The following is a 22,037-nucleotide window of genomic DNA, read 5'->3' on the forward strand; positions in this document are numbered from 1 at the left end:
GAGGTTTGCCGCATCACGGAAGATGGCGGCCGCGACGGTCAACGGGGCGACGGGCGTCCCGAGCTCCGGGACCGCGGCAGCTTCGGGCGCCGTCCTGCAGGCCGCAGCCGGGATGTACGAGCAACTCAAGGGCGAGTGGAACCGCAAAAGTCCCAATCTGAGCAAGTGCGGGGAAGAGCTGGGCCGCCTTAAGGTAAGGCAGTCGGCGGTTCCGGGAAGGCGGCACTTTTGGGGGGCGCGCTAGGAAGGGGGTCTGGGCGTCGGGAGGGGCCTCGGTGGCCACGAGGGTCCGTGGGGCGGGCTGAGGGAAGATCAGCCACAGCCTGAGGGGCAACCTGAGAAAGGTCGAGGAGGGAGAGAGGCCTGGGACCTCCCCGATGCAGCCGCAAGTGGAAGGAGACAGTGCTGATTGCCGAGCCGAGTGAGGGCGTGGTGGTCGGAGTGCCAGGGTGAGGGTCTCGGTGGTGGTGGTGGTGGTTTTTTCCTAATGGAGGTTCTGGTCTTAGGTCGTGTGTGTGTATGTGCGCGCCGCCTGTCTGTTTCAGCCCAGGTTTTATGTGCGTTTCAGCTCACATCCTGTGTGTGTGTTCGGGGGGGGGGTTCAGCCCAGGTCCTGTGTGTGTGTGGGGAGGGGGTTCAGCCCAGGTGCTGTGTGTGTGGTGGGGAGGGGATTCAGCCCAGGTCCTGTGTGTGTGATGGGGAGGGGGTTCAGCCCAGGTCCTGTGTGTGTGATGGGGAGGGGGTTCAGCCCAGGTCCTGTGTGTGTGATGGGGAGGGGGTTCAGCCCAGGTCCTGTGTGTGTGATGGGGAGGGGGTTCAGCCCAGGTCCTGTGTGTGTGTGATGGGGAGGGGGTTCAGCCCAGGTCCTGTGTGTGTGATGGGGAGGGGTTCAGCCCAGGTCCTGTGTGTGTGATGGGGAGGGGGTTCAGCCCAGGTCCTGTGTGTGTGGTGGGGAGGGGGTTCAGCCCAGGTCCTGTGTGTGTGGTGGGGAGGGGGTTCAGCCCAGGTCCTGTGTGTGAGGGGGAGGGGTTCAGCCCAGGTCCTGTGTGAGGGGGAGGGGGTTCAGCCCAGGTCCTGTGTGAGGGGGAGGGGGTTCAGCCCAGGTCCTGTGTGTGTGGTGGGGAGGGGGTTCAGCCCAGGTCCTGTGTGAGGGGGAGGGGGTTCAGCCCAGGTCCTGTGTGTGTGTGTGGGGGGGTTCAGCCCAGGTCCTGTGTGTGTGGTAGGGAGGGGGTTCAGCCCAGGTCCTGTGTGATGGGGAGGGGTTCAGCCCAGGTCCTGTGTGTGTGATGGGGAGGGGGTTCAGCCCAGGTCCTGTGTGTGTGGTGGGGAGGGGGTTCAGCCCAGGTCCTGTGTGTGTGGTGGGGAGGGGGTTCAGCCCAGGTCCTGTGTGTGAGGGGGAGGGGTTCAGCCCAGGTCCTGTGTGAGGGGGAGGGGGTTCAGCCCAGGTCCTGTGTGAGGGGGAGGGGGTTCAGCCCAGGTCCTGTGGGTGTGTGGGGAGGAGGTTTAGCCCAGGCCAGATCACTGAGATGGGGGGCTTAGGGAGGTCCTGTGTGTGGGGGGGGTTCAGCCCAGGTCCTGTGTGTGGGGGGGAGGGGTTCAGCCCAGGTCCTGTGTGTGTGTGTGGGGAGGGGGTTCAGCTCAGGCCAGATCACTGAGATGAGGGGCTTAGGGACACCTCCTGAATAGAGAGGAGTGGGAGGGGAAAGGGAGACAGCCTAATTGTGGGAAAAGCTGATCTTGGGAGGAATGTTGTAAGGAAGAATGGGAATGTGGAGTCTAGCGTGTTTGGAAATGAGAATAAATGTGGCCCCAGTGCGGGGTTGGGGAGGTGGGGATGGGGGGTGTCCCCTCACTCCCTGATGGGGATTCTGATCCCACGGGGTTGTTTGTCCCATTTGCCTGGCTATAAATAATTGTGACTCCTTGACTAAGCATGGCAGTTTTGTGGGTCAGGGATGATGGTTAGCTCCATAAACCCCAGGTCTCAGCTGAACTATGTTCTTTACTTCCTTCCCTTTCGGTCAGCTGGTGTTGCTGGAGCTCAACTTCCTGCCCACTACGGGGACCAAGCTAACTAAGCAGCAGCTCATTCTGGCCCGTGAGTCAGTGGGGTGGTGTTTGTTGTTAGTGGTGGTGGTGGCCGGAGGTGGGAGGAGTTGTGGGATCGTGTCCATGGTGGTTCCTGCTGAGATGCCACCCTCACCCCTCTCCCCCCACAGGTGACATACTGGAGATCGGGGCCCAGTGGAGCATCTTGCGCAAGGACATCCCCTCCTTCGAGCGCTACATGGCCCAGCTCAAGTGTTACTACTTTGACTACAAGTGAGGAGGAGTTCCACACCCCACCCATGGGAGAGAGTGCTTGTAGAAGCTTCTCCTCTTGCCTCAGCCCCTTGGGATATCTGGCTTCCCCTGGAAACTCCTGCTCTGCTGAGCTCAGGCTCCGGGATTGGCTTTGGGGGAGGGGTGAGGGCAGTCCTGAGGCTGAGGTTGCCGGATCCCATCTTGGCCACTGTCCAGTCTGTGTCCCCTTAGTCCATGGCTGCATTGCCTCCCTTCGTCCCCTGGGACGCACTCCCCCATGGCAGTCAGCAGGATTTTTGTGACACTGAAGTTTGACCCTTTGACCCCATTGTTGCCCTGCTCACAGTCTGTCCTGGCTCTTAGTGGTACTTGGGCTTAAGACCAAGTTCTTTTCCTGTGGCCTCCAGGGCTGTGTCCATCCCGGTTCCTGCTGCCCGTGTCTGCCTTCCCCTGGCCTGAGCTTTCCCATCCCAGCCTCTCCCACTGGTCTGAGGGCTGCCTCAGGGCAGAGCCAGGGACTGCCTTGGTCACTGTCTCCACAGCTTCCCACAGGGCCAGGCCCCCCACAGGGACCTGCTAACTGTGCAGATGCTGAGTGTCACCTATGTGGATTAATGATTAAGAATTTGGCATCAAACCAACCTAGATTTGAAGCTTCCTGCCTCTTGTTGATCGTATGCTGTTGGGCAAATAACTTTATCCTTCCTCTCTCAATTTCCAGTTGGAACTAGGGGAGAGCTTTCTTCTACTGCCGCCCCCTGCCCACATCCCATGGAATGAGTATTTATTGGGAGCCAGCTTTGTAGCACCGTGGATTAATCCACTGCTTGCGAGGTTGGAAAGCATAGTGATGGGAAGAGAGAGATTCAGAATCATGTGTGTATAGGTTCACTCCCTAAATGCTCACAGCAACCAGATTGGGCCAGTCCAAAGCCAGGATCCCGCAACTGGCCAAGTAGTAGAACCATGATCGGCTGCCTTTCCAGTGCGTATATTGGCAGGAAGCTGGATTGGAAGTAGAGGTGGGATTTGAACCCAGGCATTCAAAATGGATGCAGTAGCTTAAGTGGCTGCATTTTTTCTCTCTGATTTACTTATTATATAAGGCAGAGTAACAGAGAGGGAGGAACAGGTCAGCTCTTCCATCTGCTGGTCCATTCTCAAATGGCCACAGTGGTCAGTGCTGTCCCAAGCCAGAGCCACAAGCTGGGAACTCCAGGCCTCCCACATGGGTGTAGGGCTCCAAGCACTTGGACCATCTTCTGCCTGCCCAAGCACATTGACAGGGAGCTGGATCGGAAGTAAAGCAGCAGGAGTTAAACCAGCACACATTTGAGTTGCTGGCATCACAGGAAGTGGATTAATGCGCTTGGCCACATTACACAGTATGTGTTTACGCAAAGTACCATCTGATCACTTTATCTGGGTTGAATAATTTACTTAGCCTCTATTCATTTAAGCTGTCTCTACTGTGCTACAGTTTATCATTGATTTCTTCGGTTTCCTTATCTGATAAACGCCTTTGAGGAGAGAACCTGGGTAGCTGTCAGGGTCCCTGGAAGCTGGGGTGTGGGCTTACTGGATCCCCACACCTTCCTGGCCTTTGTCCGCCCTCCTGACCTTGGTCCCCTGTCCTGGCCTACAGGGAGCAGCTCCCTGAGTCTGCTTACATGCACCAGCTCCTGGGCCTGAACCTCCTCTTCCTGCTGTCCCAGAACCGGGTGGCAGAGTTCCACACAGAGCTGGAGCGCCTACCCGCCAAGGACATCCAGACCAACGTCTACATCAAACACCCAGTGTCCCTCGAACAGGTGAGGCTGCTACTGGAGGGGGAGAGGGGCTCAGGGAGGGCTTCCTGGAGGAGCGGGCTGAGTTCAGCCCTGGGACCCTTCCCTTAGTCATCCAGCAAGCACTGAGCACTGGCCATGTGCTGGGCACAAGGTTTCAGGCTGTACTGTGGATCGGCTGTAGCCCGCGGTAATGTGGTCTGGCCAGTATGTGGGACAATAGCAAAGCGCTAGAGTAAGGGACCTGGCTAGTCTGTCATAGGACGAGAAGGGCTGTGGAGGAAAACAGAAGAGGTGAGGAGGGCGGGCACAGAAGGCCTCGCAGCCGCACAGCCCTGTGGTAGACAGACTCCAGCCTTGGGCACGCCTGCTGCACGTCGGTGACGTGAAGGAGACAGTGCTTCTGGAACCAGGAGAATGAGGGTTAGAAAAAGGCTGTAGACCGGAGGTCTCACGGGAGGATTTGGTTGTGGGGATGGGTGGGAAGGGGTGTTGATAGTTGGCGGCATGATTTAGGTGAGTGTGTGGAGTAGTGAACCAGGGTGGGTCTGCGTCTGTCTCCAGTTACTGGAGAGTCAGTGAGATAATTAGAATCCATCCCAGAGCAGGCTTGCAGAATGAGAGTTGGGGTGTCAGGGAGGTCTTCCTGGTAGAAGGGCCCAGAGTTGGCGTTGGGGGAAGGGTGGCCAGCAGAGGAGTAATGGCCATCCTTCCTTCTCTGTCCCTGGCTTCTGCAGTACCTGATGGAGGGCAGTTACAACAAGGTGTTCCTGGCCAAAGGCAACATCCCTGCTGAGAGCTACACCTTCTTCATTGACATCCTGCTTGACACTATCAGGTGTGGGGGGACAGGCCCTGTGGGGGGCAGGGGCGGGAAAGGGTTTGTTCCCTGCGGTGGGGGGCCTAACCCCAGGGATTGTGTTTCTTGGTCTCTCAACACCTCAGTACTCCTTGTCTGAACTGTGTGATTGCAGGACATGGGGCCTGTTCACCCTGGACTCTGAGCATGTGGCCGTGTGTGCACAGCCAGGCCTGGTGTCCCCATGCGGCTCAGCAGATGGAGGGCAGGGAGGCGGCTGGGGTGCCCAGGTGGAACTCACAGAGTTGTCTTCTGTAGCACAGGGCTACCAGGCTCCACCAGCTCCTCTGGGTGCTGGGTGCACAAATGGCTTCTCACAAGTGTGTGGGTGTGATGTAGGAGTCCCTCTGAGGGTGACAAGGTTTCAGAGGGATGGCCACACCATTTGCCTCATGGGAGCCACTCTATAAAGGGTGTGTGTGGCAAAGCCAAGGCTAGAGGTGGGGTGGGCGTGTGGCAGGTGGGAGGCTGATTGTTCTCTTAGGAAACAGGGGAGCAGTACGGAAGCACTAGGAGTTCAGGGGCCCCTATACCTCACCTCTGAGGGTGCCTGCTCCCCCAGAGCCTGCCCCACCCCCCATTCCGTCCACCCTGCACTTTACTGTTTGCTGCCTATTGGTGTTCACTGCACGTCTTGGTGGGTGCAGTAGCATAAGATGGTTACTGGAGAGCTCCCCATGTGGCCCCCACACTTGGGACGTAAATGGCCTCAGGTAGATTCAGGGCCTGGCAGGTACCCAGATGTGGGCCTCACGTGGCCCCTGCTTGCTTTGTAGCTCTGGTTAGGTCTGTCCCCTCTCCAAGCCCTGATCCATGAGCAGGGCAGGGCCCAGTGCAAGCTGCCTTGGTGGAGGTGCAGGGCTAGTGGGCTGTGTGGGCCCAGACTGGGCCGGGTCAGGAAGTCCTGGTCTTCCCCTCAGGGATGAAATTGCTGGGTGCATTGAGAAGGCGTATGAGAAGATCCTCTTTACCGAGGCCACGCGGATCCTCTTCTTCAACACACCCAAGAAGATGACCGACTATGCCAAGAAGGTGCTGGTGCTGGGGCATGGGGCATGGGGCCACAGGGTGAGGCAGGTGGGGTGGCCTGGAAGGGCACAGGGACAAAACTGCCCAGCTTTTCAGTCCAGCTGTGCCCCCTCAGGCCAAGTTGCAAATCTTCTCTGAGCTTCTGTGTGCGAGAGACTTTGCATAGTCCCGGCACCTGGGTATGCATGGCATGCAGCGGTCCTGGTCCAGGTGGCAGGAGCAGAGTCGAGGACAGGCGGAACAAAGAGTGAACTCGCATTTGAGTGAGGGCTGTCGCTGCCAGCTGATTGGCCATGTGTTGGACTCTGGGCTTAATCTGTGCTTATGTGCTAGAGGGTTGTCCAGTCACTGGATGTTCAGGCCCAGAGAAGCCTGGGATCGGACTCCCTGTCTCAGATGTGGAGAACTGGAGGCACCGCGGGCTGGCGCTGCTTGCCTGGCTGGTGGGACTCAGCGACAGCCCTGGTGCAGGGTGGGGCGGTGGCAGGGCCGCCCCTGTGATTGCCTCACCCCTTCTCACCTTTGATCCCTCCCTCCCTTCAGCGAGGCTGGGTCCTGGGCCCCAACAACTACTACAGCTTTGCCAGCCAGCAGCAAAAGCCAGAGGACACCACCATCCCCTCCACAGAACTGGCCAAGCAGGTCATCGAGTATGCTCGGCAGCTGGAGATGATCGTGTGAGCATGCAGGCCGCGGTGCGGCCCAGCGTGTGGTCCTCAACACCTTTCTGGGGCTCGCGGCCTCCAATAAAGTGGATTCCCATTCGCTCGTGGGCCCATGTCTCCCCGGTTGTGGTGGCAGGGAGCCACGTGCTTATCCGTGAAGAACTGGGAAGTTGGAAGGCCCCTTGCACAGGAGCTGCCACCCTCTATCCATGGTCAACCTCTCCAGTGGCCCTGCTTGGGTGTCTCGCACAGGGGCACAGCGACACCATGGCCTGCCAGCCAGCCAGCCATGGACATGTGCAAACACCAGGCCAGGCCAATTGGTTTTTCAGTGAAGGGAGCAGTTTCCTGATTTCTTTGAAATGTTGGCAGTGAATTAAACCATTTTGAAAGTGGCATGTGAGATGAGGCCATCTGTGGGCTAGCAGAGGTTTCCCTCTGGGATGAAGGAAATGGGCAGCCAGTCCTCCCGAGCCCAGCCCGGAGAGGCCTTCCGACCTTAATGTTCAAAGGTGTTGAGGCATTGACATCGTCTGTGTGCTGTGCGATTCCTGGTCAGACTCACGGGCTCTAAGATGGGGGCAATCGCTCCTTCCCAGAGGGGTTTCTAGATCTCTAGCTCACCACAGGAAGGGACTGTTGTCCAGGTCTGTCTTTCTGGAGTGCAGAAACCATCTCCCAGTTACTGCTGCTCTGGGTGCAGCCCTGAGGGAGACCTCTCCTCCTGGCTCCTTCCACCCCTTGGTGGGTCCCCAACAGGCACTCCGCTTCCAGGTTGTTACTTTATTGTTATGGAGGGAAGGCAGCAGGTGTTGATCAGACCGTGCTCAGTTGGAGTGGGTGGCCTGCAAGTCGTAGTGCTCCAGCCCAGCTACCAGGGAACCCGCCAGCTTGATGGTGGCGACCCAAGGTGGCTCGCTCAGGTGGTTGGTGGGTGTGCTCAGCCTGGGGAAGGGGGGTGTACAGTCAGTCGGCAGGGTTGTATCCATTGGGAAGAGGCGATGAGGGCTGAGTCTCCCCGGGATTGGGAGTCCTCAGGAGTTGCTAGGCCCTGGGGATCAGAACTGGAGACTGAATATGGGCAGGTAGCTGGAAGAGGCAGTGTGTGCCCTGGATGGCATCGGGAAGGGGTGAGAGGGTGGGAGTGACCTGGGGGCTGGGGCTTTGGTGCCCTCTAGTGGTGAAAGCTTGGGTTCCCAGCGTAGGGAGTAGAGATCCCAGTGTCCTGGCGAATCCCAGGTCTGTTAACAGCGGCTTCGATCCCACAAGACTCATCTTCCCCCATCCCAGAAGAGCTTAGGACATGGTCCCTCTTGGTGCTCTCAAGAACGAGGTCTGGCCTGCTAAGCTTCCTTCCCTCATGGATGCTTCCAGAAAGAAAATTCAGGGTCATTTTGGGCATCCAGATAACAAGTTAGGCCAAGATAGGCCTGGCGCTGTAGCCTAGTGGCTCAAGTCTTTGCCTTGCAAGCGCTGGGATACCATATGGCAGCCCTGTCTATCCAGCTCCCTGCTTGTGGCCTGGAAAAGCAGTCAAGGTCGGCCCAAAGCCTTGGGACCCTGCACCTGCATGGGAGACCCAGAAGAACCTCCTGGGTTCAGATCAGCACAGCTCCGGCTGTTGGGGCCACATGGGGAGTGAATCATCTGACAGAAGATCTTCCTCTCTGTCTCTCCTCTCTGTATATCTAACTTTACAATAAAAATAAATCTTAAAAAAAAAAAAAAGGCTGTCTCCCCTGTCAGGGATGGGTGTAGACCCGAGGCACCTCTAGGTTGTGAAGGACTGGAGCTGAGCTAGGTTTCAGATGCAGCCGAGAGGAGGGTCTAGGGTGTAAAGGACTTGAGGTTTGGTAAGGGTTTGCCCTGCCCTCCCCGCCCCGGCACCTCCGCTCACCAGGCAGATACGTTGCGTGGCAGGCGGCGATGGCGCGCCTGGTGGCGGCAGTAACACTTGCAGGGACAAGAGTTGAGCACCTGGAAAGGCGGCCAGTGGCGCACAGAGGCCTTGCTGGCCGGGCCTGACGGTGGAGCCCCGCCACCGCCGCCACTATTGGTCACTACTGTCACATTCCGCTCCCGGGGACCGTCGCCAGGCGCGCCGTCTTCGCCGGTCACAACTCGCGCTGCACGGGGACCTTTGTTCCTGCGCGTGCGAGTTTTGATGGGAGCGGGCGCAGCTGTGGGCGTGGGTGGCAAAGTTTCGGCCGCGGGAGGAGTTGCAGCTGGAGCTGGGGCTGGGTCCGAGGCCAGGGCTGGGGGCGGATCCGGAGCCGCCGGGGCTGGGTCAGGAGCCGGGGCCGGGGTCGGGTTCGGGGCAGGAGCCGGGGCTGGGTCAGGAGCCGGGGCCGAAGCCGGGGCCGGGGCAGAAACCGGGGTTGGGGCAGAAGCCGGGGCCGGGGCAGGAGCCAGAGCCGGGGCAGGGACCGGAATCAGGGCCGGGGCCGAGGAGACCGGGATCTGGTCGGTGGCCAGGACAGGGGGCAGCGCGGGAGCCGGGGCAGGAGCCGGGGTTGACTCCACGGGGCCGGGACTTGCGGTGGGTGGGGGTACCACCGGCAGCGGCGTTGGCTGGCGCGCTGGTGGCTGCGGTGGGGGCAGCGGCGCGGACGACGGCGTGGCAGGTGGCGTGGGCGGCGGCAACTCGGGCTGGCTTGGAGGCACGGGGCGCACGGGCTCGCCATTGGTGGGCGCCGGGAAGATGAACATGGGCGGCGCCAGCAGGGCAGGGGCGGGCCTGCGGGGCCCGGGAGCCGGATAGATGGGCCGCAGCGGAGGTGGAGGGGAGCCCCAGGGCCCTGAGAGCGCCACGGCTCGTCGTCTGGGCACCCCGATGCCTCCGACAGCCCCGTTGAAGCGGAAGTGGCGTTCGGGGCCGTCTGGAGGGCTCAACCAGTCAAATTTGGGCTGCGAGCCTGGGAAGGTGGTGTAGGGCGGCGGCGGTAGGGTCCGGGCGTGGGGGGCGGGCCCCGAGGGAGGGGCGGGCCCCGAGGGAGGCCCGGGACACACTTCGCCGTCTCCATTACCGCCCTTGGTTTCTTGGGCATCCTGAGGGACCTCTCCTAACGTACGCGAGGCGCCAGGAGCCAGGGGCCTCTGCTTCAGGACCTCGGCGTAGGAGACGGGCCCCGCGGCAGCGACCAGTCCATCGCTGGCCCCACCTGTGGGCGAGGCCGTGGCTGCTGAGGGGCTCGAGGGGCTCGAGGGGCTCGAGGGGCTCGAGGGGGCCGAGGGTGCCCCGGCAGGCAGTTGGCTGCCCGGCTTGAAGGCAACTTTGCAAAGCAGGTTCAGGCCAGACTCAGAGTTCGCCTTCCCGGCCTTTTCGCTTTCCTCCACTTGGGCAGGTGGCCCTCCGCGGGTCCCGCCACCGGCCATCGGACCCTCGCTGCAGGGCCAGACAGGGCTTGGGGTGGCGGTGGGGACTGTGGCAGGTACGGAAGGTGTGACAGTGGCCAGAGCAGGAATGATGCTGCGATCCAGGGGCTGCCGGTTGGAAAGTGGTGGCGGCGGTGGCGGCAGCTTCCACGGTTTGAGGGGTGGCGGCATTGGGGAGGGCGGCCTCGGAACGGGGTCCTTTTCCGTTAGTTGTCGTGGCAGCACCGGGAGTGGCCGTAGGCTCACGGGATCCCCCTGGCCGCGGTGGCTGCCCTCCAGCAGGCCGCGGATGCGAGGCACCTGCGTGCCCGGGAGTTTCCGCCACTTAGAGGGCGCGGGCAGCAGGGTCCCCACAGGGGGCGGGGGTGGTGTGGAGACCCCGGCCACAGCCGGCATTTCTGGAGAGGACGCCTCTGGTGTGGGCAGTTCTAAGGTCAGGGACGAGGGTGAGGCCTGGGGCTCTGGGGACACCAGAAGGCCCGGGGGCGCGGAGCTGCCAGGGAACCAGACGCCCAGCCCGCGAGCCAGGCGCATGGCTGGAGAGGAAGGGGTCACCTCGGGCTCCACCAGGGACGGCCGCCGGCAGTCTGAGGCCTGCTGTTTTCGGGAGCCACCGCCAGCGGACGGCTCCGATTGCACGTTCCCCATTTCTGACCGAGGTCGGGGGGCTGTGGTCAGAACAGACCAGCGCCCGTGAGTGGTCCAGGTCTGGATGGGATGGGGGTGCCCCGCAAGGCTGGCTTGTACCTGTACCACCTCCATGCCCTCCTGGCTCCACTCCGACGCTCTGGGTCTCTAACCCCCTCCTGGGTCCTCCGCAGGGAGGCTGTGCAGTTATCTTAGACCCCCTGACTGTCCCCTGGGCCCGGTTCCGCAAACCATGTCTCGGCCCTCGTGATGGGGGCGCTCAGTCGCCTGCAAAGCCTACCGTGAGCTCCGGTCTCCCTCCCTGGCCTCTAACCCCGCTCCCGAGGCCCCGGAGCCGCCGCCTTGTCCCCGCCTCCATCCCCGCCTCTCCCGGCTCTTGTCCTGCCTCTGCCCAGCGAGCACCACCAGGTGGGCCTGTGCAGGACATGGCTCGCAGCACCGTGTGGGCCCCCCAGCCCTCTGCCATGGCCGTCACGGACCCCCCTGCTACCTTCCCGGGGTCCTCCATCCCTCAACTCCGTTCCCCCAGCCGGACTCCACACCCAGGTCCCACCCTCCTCCCCAAGCCCCCTCCAGGTGCGCCCTACGCCCTGGGGGACCCCCTACTCACCGGCTCCTCCAGCCGACCCAAGTTCAGACCGCTACCCCCTGGGCCCAGGGCAGGGCGGGGAACGGCCGTAGCAGAAAATAACCGAAAAGAACGGAGATGCGGGTGAAGGCAAGTGGACGAGACGGCGAGTTCGAGGCCCCCCCTCCGGGCTCGAGCCCCGCCCTCATGGGGGCCCGCTGCAGCCCAGCCCCCGACGGACCCGGGTCTCCCTTTCGGATCTGCAGAGGTTTTTTCTGGGCGGCCCCGGGCCTCCTCGTCCTCTGCCCCACCCCTCCGGAACGTTCCCCTTGGCTCCGCCCCTCTCCGTTATTCCCGCCCCAAGCCCCGCCCCTTCCGAACCCCGCCGCTTAGCTCCTCCCGGGGGGGCGCCCCCTCTGGTACCCTTACCCCCAAGACAAATTTTAGGACTTCCCAGCTCCGCTTGTTTGGGACGTGGCAACCCCGTCTCCAAGACGCTCCGCTCCCTTCGTCCCAGCCCGCCCGGGATCCCCGGGCCCTGTGCCCCTTCCTTGAGCGCTCCTTCTGGGTGCAAACCCCCCTAACTTGGGTCTCCCCACGACCCCACCCCCATGTGAAGCCTCCCCTTGCCGTCCCACCCCTTTTGGAACCCAGCCGGAATGCAAACCTTGGACCCCCACCCCGACCCGCAAGCCTCTGTAGAGCCCCTAGACCGGATCCCGTCGCGGTCCCCTCTTTGCAGCATCAGCGACCCCATGACGTGGACCAGCGGCACAGTGCGGGGACCCCTCCTCTGGGTCCCTGGAAGATGTGAGGCTGGTGGCGGGGTGCGTGTGGGGGGGGGGACTGTTCGCTGGAGCCCGATCCGGGCTCTAGGACCCAGCGGGCGAGGGCGCCCGCCTGCTCTACCCCTCCCCCAGGCCGCCCCCTCCCCCCCACTCGTCTTGCAGGCTCCCCTCCCTCCCCCCCGGCCCCGGCTCCGGTGCCCGTCTCCAGCCGGAGCCCGCGAGGGAGCCGAGCGAGCCGGAGGAGGAGGCCGCGTCGCCGCCGCTCGGAGCCCGGCCGCAGCCTCCCAGGCAGGTGCCGAGGAGGGACGGGGGGCAGGGGCTGACAGGCCGCCTGGCCCGGAGAGGGGGCGGCCAGGACCTCCCTCCGCCTCCGAACCCCCCGCTCGGGGCGCCCCGAGGACCGTGGCTGGGAGGACCAGGGGGTGGGCCCCGTGGGCCCCCCCAAACTGCGCGGCAGCCATTGAGGGGGGGACCAGTCTCCATTCGGGCGGCGAGGGGTGTGTGTGTGTGTGTGTGTGTGTGTGTTGGGGGTGCTGGACTTCAGAATGGATGCCCCATTCACAAAATTCCGTGCTGGACCCCCACCATGGAGGAACTCGGAGGACCACTCCCCCGGGGAAACGTAGGTGTGTGGGGGAGCGCAGGCACCCCGAAATCCCGGTGCCCCACCCCGGTTAGGCCCTTGGGGGGGACCCCTGCCCTCTTTCCCTGCTTCACCTGTTGTCGGGGGAGGCGGGCGGACAAAGGAAGCAGAGTCACGTGACTGCTCATTCACAAAATCCTAACCCATTGAGAAAAGGGGGCTGGGGGCGCTGCGGCCGCCCCTTCCCTTCCCACAGGGCCGAGGAAGCCGAGCGTCTCGCGGGTGGGGGAGGGGGCTCGGTCTCGTCGCCTGGGTCCCTGAGGTGGGGCGCCAGGGTCCCAGTGCCGGTGGCGGTGAGGGGCTGGACGCTGCTCCCTTTGGGCGGAGGGCTACGTCCCCGGAGCTGGGGGCGGGGTAAGTTGGGCTGGAGGATGCGGGCGGGCGGGCGGGGATCCGTCTCCTCCCCGCCATCTCTCCCCCTAGCCTTCCCTTGGCTGGGACCTTGAAGGAGCAGCCTGGGCTTTTTTTTTTTTTTTTTTTTTTTTGTGAATGAAACGCTCCCTGGATGTGTCTCGGTCCGCCCGTGTCTGGCTTCTTCTGCCTCCATCTCTTTCTCGGCCTTGTCTTTCTGGCCATTTCTGGTTCTCTCCCTGCTCCCTGCCTATCTCCCCGTTGCTGGGTGACTCAGTGAGCTTTGCATCCGGTCTCATTCATAAATCCGGGAAGGGGTGGTGGTGGTGGGGAGGGGAGAGCCAGGGTTTCTCACCCAGCTAGTGGCCTGGGCCAAAGGGTGCAGAGGCAGTTGCTGGGGGGCACTGGATGTGAATGGATGGGGCCCGGAAAAAATGCATGTGCGCAGGCATCCAGCTGTGGGGAACGATGGGTGGGGCTGTGGGTAGGTGCTGAGCTGGGGAGGAGAGAAGCAGGAACAGCGGGAGGGGAGGAGGAAAACCGGGGCTTTGGGGGGTGAGGGTGGGAGAGGCAGGGGGAGGGGGAAGGTGGGGGGCGTCTGAAAAGGTGGATGTGAGCAGGAGGGAGGTCATGGGAGAATCGAGGTGGCGTGGCAGCACGCAGCTTTGCAGGGCAGGTGGGTGTTGTGTGGCTCCCTCAGGGTACAGGGGATGGGAGATGGAGGTGGAGGGAGATGAGGCTCAATGTGGGGAGAGGGCAACCCTGCAGGGACTGCAGCCCCCGAATTCACTGACCGTTGTCACTGTCCTCCCCCAACCTTCAGGTACATGGTGCGGGTCCGAGCCGTGGTGATGGCCCGAGATGACTCCAGTGGGGGCTGGCTGCCTGTGGGGGGCGGGGGCCTCAGCCAGGTGAGCGTTTGTCGGGTCCGAGGGGCCAGGCCCGAGGGGGGGGCCCGCCAGGGGCACTACGTCATCCACGGGGAGCGCCTCCGGGACCAGAAAGTGAGCCACCCTGGGGTGTGGGGACAGGGGAGGGGCCCTGGGTGGAAGGGGCTGGCTGGGGCTGGACCTGAGAGGAGAGGTCAGGGGGTCTCCCATCCTGGGAAGCACATGGCCAGCTAGGGGGAGGGGGGCTGTGAGAAGGAGCATGAAATTGTGCAGCTCAGAGCTGGGAACTGCAGGAACCCAGGGGGTGAGGCAGGTCCTGTGCGCAGCTCCTGCTGAGCTGTCACAGTCTCCGTGCTGGCTCCCCCCTCCCCCACCCTGCCCTGCACCTGCTGCACCCTGAAACCTCAGTCTGTTCCGCACCCCATCCTGCCCTGCCCCACGCCAGTAGCCAGCCCAGATCTTGTCCCTGTTTTGCTCAGAATCTTCCTGCCCAAGGCTCCATCTTGCTCAGGCTTCCTCTCCATGAGGCCTCACCCCAGTCGGCCCCCAGCGGTCCGAAGTGGTTGGAGGCATTCGATGGTGATGGTGGTGGGGTCCGTTTGGAAGTGTCAGAGATGGCTGACAATTGTATCTGTGGGTTTGGCAGGAGGAAAGGGGATGTGTAACCCCATATGGAGGGATGGTGTAGCAGGTTGGGCTGGGGGTGTAGCAGGAAGCCAGAACAAGCTTGAAGAGGCTGGGGATGGGGTGGGGGGTTTTAAGAGTGGAGGGGTAGGAGATCTGGAATGAAGAGAGGAGATGCGGTGATGTCAGACAAGGATGTGAGAGGACATGTGGACTGCTGGCCAGTGTCCGAGGGAGAAGCTGTGGAGGTTGACTAGCGCAGGTCGGGGTGAGGGCTCCTGGGTGACTGGGCCCTCAGCACAGGATTAGTAGTTAGATTTTGAGACGTTCAGCAGAGCCTGGGAAGTGTTACTGAGTTAGAAGGTGGATTATTGGAAAAGGATGAGCAACCTTTTGAGGCATTCTTTAAGGTGCACGTTCCTACCAGGGTATTGAGAACATGTAAAGATGGGGGGAGCAGGGCATGATTGGGGTGTCAGTGGTGCGACCAGAAGCAGTGGGCTCTCCACTGCAGCCCCAGCAGGGGCCGGAGCTGGGGAGCACTGGAAGTGAGGTTTGAGAGGCTTGATGTGCAGAAGGGTCATGGGTAGAGGGGAAGCTGCAGGTGCAGCCAGCTGCAGGGGCTGACCACAGGGGGTTGACCACACCCCTCCTGCCTCTCAGACTACCTTGGAGTGTCCCTTGAGGCCAGGCCTGGTGTACAACAAGGTGAACCCCATCTTCCACCACTGGAGCCTGGGTGACTGCAAGTTTGGGCTGACATTCCAGAGTCCCGCAGAGGCTGATGAGTTCCAAAAGAGCCTGTTGGCCGCGCTGGCAGCGCTTGGTCGAGGTGAGTGGAGCGGGAGGTGAGCTCCACTCTGGGGGGCTGAGAGTGGAGGCATGGAAGGTAGGGGGGGCTGGGGTGAGGGGCAGGCGACTCACTCTTTGCCTCTCTCCTTGCTATAGGCTCACTCACCCCTTCCTGTTCCTCCTCCTCCTCCTCCCCCTCCCAGGACACTGCAGAGACGCCCTGCCCGCTGACGGTGAGTTGAGTCTCTGGATGTCAGTGCTGGGACGGTGGGGGAACACCCTGGGGGCTGCAGCCCCCAGGCCACCTGCTGGGGGACATAGTTGTAGGCCCAAACTCTCAGCGTCAGCTTTCAATCCCAGTCACTCTTGTTTCCTGATTTCAGGGTGAACCTCACATTCATCCAAGGGTATTCATTGAGCACCTTCTGTGTACCAGGCAGTATTTTAGGCATGGGGAACACCACAAACTACCTTCCCTCTTGGAGCCTCTATTCTAGGCTGGAGAGGAGGTGAGCGTTTGGCCTACTGATTTCACCTGAGTCCTACATCAGATTGTCTGGGTCCCATCCCCTAGCTCCAGCTCCCACCTGCAGCTTCCTGTTGATGGAGACCTTGGGAAGCAGCAGTGATGGCCCAAGAACCTGAGCTCCTCTCACCCACCCAGGAGCCACAGAGTGGCTTCCTGGCTCCTGGCTCCTGGCTCCTGGCTCCTGACTCCCGCTTCTACCACTACTGCAGATGTTGAGGGAATGACCCAGCAGTCAGGAGATTTCTGTCTTCTAAATCTACACCCTCCTGGACTTCCAAGCTTTAAAAAAGGATACTTTGTAAAAATGAATATATTGTAAAAGTCAGTGTCTGCATGAAGGAAGGACACCTGTGTTTCCTGTGACTCAGGCTATAGGCCCAGGAGTCCCCTGGGACTCTAACCTGGCAGCAAGGGCTACTTCACTTTCAGAATGGTCAGCATGTGCCCTCAGTCGCCTCTCCCTCCGTCCCAGGCAAGTTCAGCTCCCTGGCCTCCACCTGCTCCCCTTGAGGCAACCATTCTGGCTGCCTCACTCTTGCTGTACCGGGTCAGGCATGTCCTTGTCTCAGGGAACATGGCTCATTCCCCTATTTCTCGGCTTGACACAAACGTAAGGCCCTCTGTGAGTAACCTACTACACCCTTCCATTGCATCTTGCCTAGTTGTAATTTTCCCATCTTTTTTTCTATGTATGTTTTTTTTTTTTAAGATCTATTTATTTATTTGAAAAGCAGAGAGAGAGAGAGACACGTATTTGCTGGTTCACTCTCCAAATGGCTGTAGTGCCTGGGCCAAACCAAAGCCAGGAGCCTGGAACTCCATTCAAGTCTGGCATCTGGATGGCTGAGGCCAAAGGACTTGGGCATTTTCTGCTGCTTTCCTAGGCACATTACCAGGGGTCTAGATTGGAAGTGAAGTGGTTGGGACTGGAGTTAACCACACACCATATGGGATGCCAGCATTGCAGGTGATGGCTTAACGCACTGTTCCACAGCACTAGTCTTCTTCCTCACCTTCTAGGGATTTTTTTCTCCCTTACTTCCCTTCTGAAAAGACAGCTTTCTTATCTTTTAGTTTACTGCCCATCATTTCAGTGCTGGAGTGTCAGTCCCAGGAGGGGGTTGAAGCTCTTTTGTTGGTTTCTTGGTGGAGTCCCCACTGCCTCTAACAGCACCTGTCACCCCTTGAGCATTAAACGAATGTGTGTGGAATAAAATGATTGAATGACTGAACGCACATATGTCAGGTGCATTCTGGCTCTCGCTGGGAACAGTGGGAGGTTTTGAGAACACCTGGAGGAACAAAACTGGTTCTGTGGATAGAAAAAAAAAAAAATGGGAAATCCCCGGGCAGTGGGACATGGAGTTAAGGCCACAGCAGTCACACAGACAGCTCCGAGCCTGCTTGCTGTGAGGTGGCCGCTGTCAGCCTGGGGCTTCCTGGGGGCTCAGTGGACGTGCGTGGGGGCCAGTGACCAGGTGACAAAGGAGTCAGGGCTGCACCAGAAAGGCACCTGCAGCAAATAGCACAGAAAGGGTCCGAGGGAGGTCCCGGCCATTGAAAGGTGATGCTCGGGTGGGGCAGGCTCTTCCGGTGGGCAGCACTGCCCCCATTATGGTGAGAGGTTGAGAAGGAGGGAAGACAGCAGGTGCCTGGCCCCAGGAGAGGGCTTCTGAGAGCAGGGATGATGAGCTGCTGTGGTGGGGTGTGGCAGCCATGGCAACCCACCGTCAGAGTTGTTGAACAGGTGGTTGGAGGGGTCGAAAACAATGGCCGTGAAGGCAGAGTCCAGCTCTCCTTTACTTCCGGCTGTGGGTGCTAACAAGGGGAATAGGGGCTTTGTTGACATCCCATCCCCCATTTTACAGCGCAGGAAACAGGCTCCAAGAGGCAGGCTAATTTGCCACAGGTCACACAATCAGCCAGTATCCCAAGCTGGGCTTGTACCTGAGCCACAAAGCTCCCAGCATTCAGCGGGAAGGGGCCTATGGGAGGGCATGGGCTGTGAGGGGTTCCAGCCCCGCTATAGCTGCCAATCTCTCCCCCAGTCCCACGTGGACAGCGACTCCTCCTCCAGTCACAGTCGCCAGGAGACGCCTCCCACCACCGCCTCGGCCGCCCCCATCGTCACCGTGGAGTCAGCTTCTGCCTTCGGGCCAGCCACGCCTCCCCAGCGCCGCTGCTCCTCCGCTCAGGTGGGCAACCTCTACGTCCCAACCGAAGGCTGGGCCAAGGGAAAGGGGTCCCAGAGCAGGCTGTGGCTGACCCCTGACGACTGAGCTGGGGCGAGGAGAGGCTTAGAAACCTGGACTTCTGCAAGGGTCGGGATGAGGGCTTCCCAGTGTGTGTGTGCTATGAGGGGTTGGGGGATGCCTTGGTCATTTCTTCCTTAGCGCATACCTTCAGACTGCTGAATTCGCAAGGGCTTGGTGGCTGAGGGGATGTGAGGGGTGCAGGGGCCAGGCTCCTGTGTCCTGGAGAAAGTGACCAAGCGTCCAGAACTCCTGAAGGGCTGAGAGCTGGGGCTGCTGGATCTAGAGGAAGACAGGAGTGGGGACCTTAAGCCACTGGATCTTTAAGGCTGTGTGGGATGCCTTTGCCCCTGGGAAAATGAGGGGGCTGAGGGACTTTGGGAAGGGGGCAGGTTCGGGTTTTGAACATCTGAATCCTGGGCCGAAGAGGATTTGGAGCTGGAAGATTCGGATTACTGGGTCTTGGGTCTTGTGGGATTGTGATGGGGTGGGAGGGGAGGCGTGTGGGGACTCAGAGCCCCCGTAACCTGATTCCCATATCACTTCATCCCACAGAGCTACCCTCCACTTGTACCATTCACTGGGATTCCAGACCCCTCCGAGGCCCTGGCCGCGGCAGGGGGCACAGGCTGGGGTGGCCGCGGTGGCTATGAGGATTACAGGCGTTCGGGGCCGCCCGTGCCTCTCGCCCTGTCCACCTGCATCGTGCGCTTCCCCAAGAGCGGTGCGTTGAGGGGTGCAGCCCTGGGGCCGCCAGCAGCACTTCCCGTTCCTCTGACCGAGGCTGCGCCCCCAACACCCCCAGCACGTCCCCCGCCGGGCCCCGGCCCCGCCCCTGCGCCGGCCAAAGCCTCCCCGGAGGCGGAGGAGGCAGCCCGCTGCGTGCACTGCCGGGCCCTCTTCCGCCGCCGTGCTGACGGCCGTGGTGGCCGCTGCGCCGAGGCCCCAGATCCAGGTCGTCTTCTGGTGCGCCGGCTCAGCTGCCTGTGGTGCGCCGAGAGCTTGCTCTACCACTGCCTGTCGGACGCCGAGGGCGACTTCTCGGACCCGTGTGCCTGCGAGCCGGGCCATCCGCGCCCCGCCGCGCGTTGGGCCGCACTGGCCGCGCTCTCCTTGGCGGTGCCCTGCCTCTGCTGCTATGCGCCCCTGCGCGCCTGCCACTGGGTAGCAGCGCGATGTGGCTGCGCTGGCTGCGGGGGTCGTCACGAGGAGGCTGCACGGTGAGGAAGGTCCGGGAACCGGACCCAGGACCTAGAGGTGAGGGTCCAGGACCCCGGACTCAGTTTGAACCTAAACTTCAGACCTAGGCACATCCGGAGAACTTGGAGCTTGAGAGAGATCCCAGACCCGGAACCTGGAACCCAAACCTAGGATGGTACGGCTCCAGACCCAGCTTCTTTGGGGTATCTGTCCACGAGGTCCCAGGCATCCTGAATTCTGGCGGTCTCCATCCCTCCTTTCCCCACCCCCTGTACTCGTCCCCTCCCCCCCCGCACCCCTTCCACCCCAAGAGACTTTTGGGATCTCCAGAGAGCATCAGAGAGGTGGATGTGAAGGTAACCGAGACCCACAGGGCCCTGGAACCCCTGACTCCTTGTCCAAATGACCTACCAGCCCCTCGATTACGCCCCTAGAATTAGCAATTGGCAACCCCTGACCCTGCTCTTGTCCAATTACTCCCAGATCTCAAGACAGTACCCTTTCCTCCCCTCCTCCCTGGACAGTGGTCCCTGAATATTGGCCTAGACCCTGGTATATCCACATCTGAGATGTGCTTAGAGCCCCAAGACGGCTGAGATACCAAATACTCCTAGGCTGGAGACCTGGCTTGGGTCTGGAATCACCAGGTTCCTGGCCCCTAAGCCTTCTGACTCCTGAGTGCCCCCCGACCCCACAAACTCAGCCCTCAATCCAGGACCACCAACTGTCATGGGACCCCAGGCTATTAAGATGCAGAGTCCTTGGGATGGGCCCAAATCTATGACCCATCCCAGAGGCTTCCCAAGATGCAGATGTCAGACGCAAGGGTGCTCTGGTGGCCAAGGAACCACAACACCTCCATGGACATCCCCTAAAAGCTGGTGTGCTCAGGGTGGGGGTGCTTCAGATAGTGTATAGGCCTGAGGTATTTGGTACCCTCGGGGTCACCACCACAGGTGGCTACCAACCCCAACACTCTAAGACCCAAGACACCGGTCTTGAGGCCTTAGATAGTTTTCTTGTAGGCCTCCCTTGCACCTGGATCTTGAGACCCCTGGGAACTTGGGTTTCCTTCTACCCCCTTCCTCCCAGCTTCCCTAAGGCTGGCGGAGGGTTCCTACTCTGAGAGTCAGGGCTCCTTGGCATGCTGGTCCCCAGCTCCTGAGTGACCCTAATGGGCTCAAGAGCACTGGATTTAAGACCCCAAGGTGCCGTTGACTCTGGATGCAGGTCCCAAGCACCCCCAACACTGGGATGATTCCTGACCCGAGATGCTGGTCCCTGCACCCCAGAGACACTCAAATCTGTGATGCTCTGGAGCCCTCACACCCTTAGACCCCCAGACCCTGGAGCCTAGTGCAGTCCTGGAGACCTCTGGAATAGCTGACTCCTGCCATACGTAGGCCTCCCCCCAACCTCCCCAGGCTCCAGGCTCTGGAATTCCTGCTCCCACAAACCCAGCCCAGACACCCCCGTCACCCTTAAAAAGATCTCTATCTTTGGGGAAGCCAAATAACCATTTAAACTTGGATTCCTGGACTGGGTTAGGATGAGCCAGGAGGTCCCCCAAGCCCACCTGTAGGGCCCAGCATAGGCTGTTCCTTGAGCAGGAACACGCCCAGCAAGAGAGGCTGGAGTCTCCATTGCAGTCTGCCAGCCAGGTGTACCTTCGTCTGACTCACACAAAGGCACCTTTAGGGCTCGTGATGGCTCTACTGGGCACCTGGAGTTGCCAGACTTAACAGAACGTATCCCCACCACCCACCCCTTCCAACCCCAAGCTCAGACTGGAGCCCTCCTTCTGGCCCCAACTCTCACCTTTTATGTCCTGCCCCTCTCTCCATCAACTCCTTCTTGTCAATCCCGGAGTTGGGGGAAGAGGAGCGTGGTGTGAGAAAGTTTGGAAGTTGCATTTCATGGTCCTCAGAGATTCCTCTGGCTATGGGAGGAGAATGCCACCGTCTTGAGATCTGATGTCCTGTGTGAGAGGGTCAGGGTCCCAGAGCAGGGACATACTCAGCTGTGTTACCAGCTCAGCACCTGTGGTCCAGGCCTAAGCATCTGGAAGTGTACAGTCTCACCTTCATGTCCCAGACTTGGCTGGCCACTTAGGGTTCTAGGGATGGCGCCTCCTACCACTTCCGGTCAATGATTACCTATTTATGACATCCGGAACCTGTGAGATTCAGCTGTCCGCTACCGGACCCTGATCTCAGGGCAGAGAAAAAGGGGGAGGGTGTGTGTGTGTGTGTCCCTCCCCTCCCCTACTCTGCCCGGCTCTCATCACTGTCAAACTCACCAGAGCTGAGGGCGGAGGGACTGGTGGGGCTGGGGCAGCCTGGGTCCCCATCCCCCTCTCTGTGCCTCGGCCTCCCCCCTCCTTCCGTGATGGGTGTGGGCGGGGGGAAGCTCCATTCTTAACCTACCTCGTTTTGGGAAGAGGGTGGGATGGGAGACCAGAGTGCTGTACGGTGCTGTGGGATCTTTGGGTGACGCGGTGGGGGCCGGGTCATCCCCCCCCGCTACTCCAGCCCCTACCTCCCAGCACCGCCTCCCCTCACCCCTGGGTCTCCTAGTCCTGCTCCCTACTGACACCCACCTATGATCCATGATTGCCCTTCATCACCCCCACATCAGGGGCGTGTGGAGGGCTGACCCTGGGAGCCAGCAAGACTTCAGAGCCTGGGGCCTCCCAGCTGTTTGCCCCTTGCATTGGATGCTTGGCCCCCAGAC

At 60.9% G+C, this 22,037-nt stretch overlaps 3 protein-coding genes across 5 annotated transcripts; 2 read left to right on the plus strand and 1 right to left on the minus strand.

The window, feature by feature from the left end:
• Nucleotides 1-2: 2 nt before the first annotated feature.
• PSMD8 (proteasome 26S subunit, non-ATPase 8) lies at nt 3-7,040 on the plus strand. The gene is made up of 7 exons (XM_012929799.2): nt 3-193; nt 2,026-2,098; nt 2,220-2,322; nt 3,950-4,115; nt 4,829-4,929; nt 5,871-5,982; nt 6,523-7,040. The coding sequence occupies exons 1-7, from the start codon at nt 23-25 to the stop codon at nt 6,658-6,660; spliced, it is 864 nt and encodes a 287-aa protein (XP_012785253.1). The 5' UTR covers nt 3-22; the 3' UTR covers nt 6,661-7,040.
• A 372-nt stretch (nt 7,041-7,412) lies between these two features.
• GGN (gametogenetin) lies at nt 7,413-11,543 on the minus strand. The gene is made up of 3 exons (XM_058674863.1): nt 11,278-11,543; nt 8,542-10,727; nt 7,413-7,589 (listed from the first exon to the last, which is right to left on the minus strand). The coding sequence occupies exons 2-3, from the start codon at nt 10,665-10,667 to the stop codon at nt 7,472-7,474; spliced, it is 2,244 nt and encodes a 747-aa protein (XP_058530846.1). The 5' UTR covers nt 10,668-10,727; nt 11,278-11,543; the 3' UTR covers nt 7,413-7,471.
• A 2,182-nt stretch (nt 11,544-13,725) lies between these two features.
• SPRED3 (sprouty related EVH1 domain containing 3) lies at nt 13,726-19,807 on the plus strand. Of its 3 annotated transcripts, none has more exons than XM_058674213.1 (6): nt 13,751-14,021; nt 15,195-15,363; nt 15,480-15,556; nt 17,901-18,047; nt 18,660-19,324; nt 19,406-19,807. In XM_058674213.1, exons 1-6 carry the CDS (start codon nt 13,761-13,763, stop codon nt 19,473-19,475), a joined length of 1,389 nt encoding a protein of 462 aa, XP_058530196.1. In that variant the 5' UTR covers nt 13,751-13,760; the 3' UTR covers nt 19,476-19,807. The 3 variants fall into 3 exon arrangements, with proteins under 3 accessions (XP_004595134.2, XP_058530196.1, XP_058530197.1); XM_058674214.1 differs by having other exon boundaries at nt 13,751-13,928; XM_004595077.2 differs by having other exon boundaries at nt 13,726-14,021; nt 18,660-19,807.
• Nucleotides 19,808-22,037: the final 2,230 nt, after the last annotated feature.

This window comes from Ochotona princeps, chromosome 16 (genome assembly GCF_030435755.1).
Source record: "Ochotona princeps isolate mOchPri1 chromosome 16, mOchPri1.hap1, whole genome shotgun sequence".
Lineage (NCBI taxonomy): Eukaryota > Metazoa > Chordata > Mammalia > Lagomorpha > Ochotonidae > Ochotona > Ochotona princeps.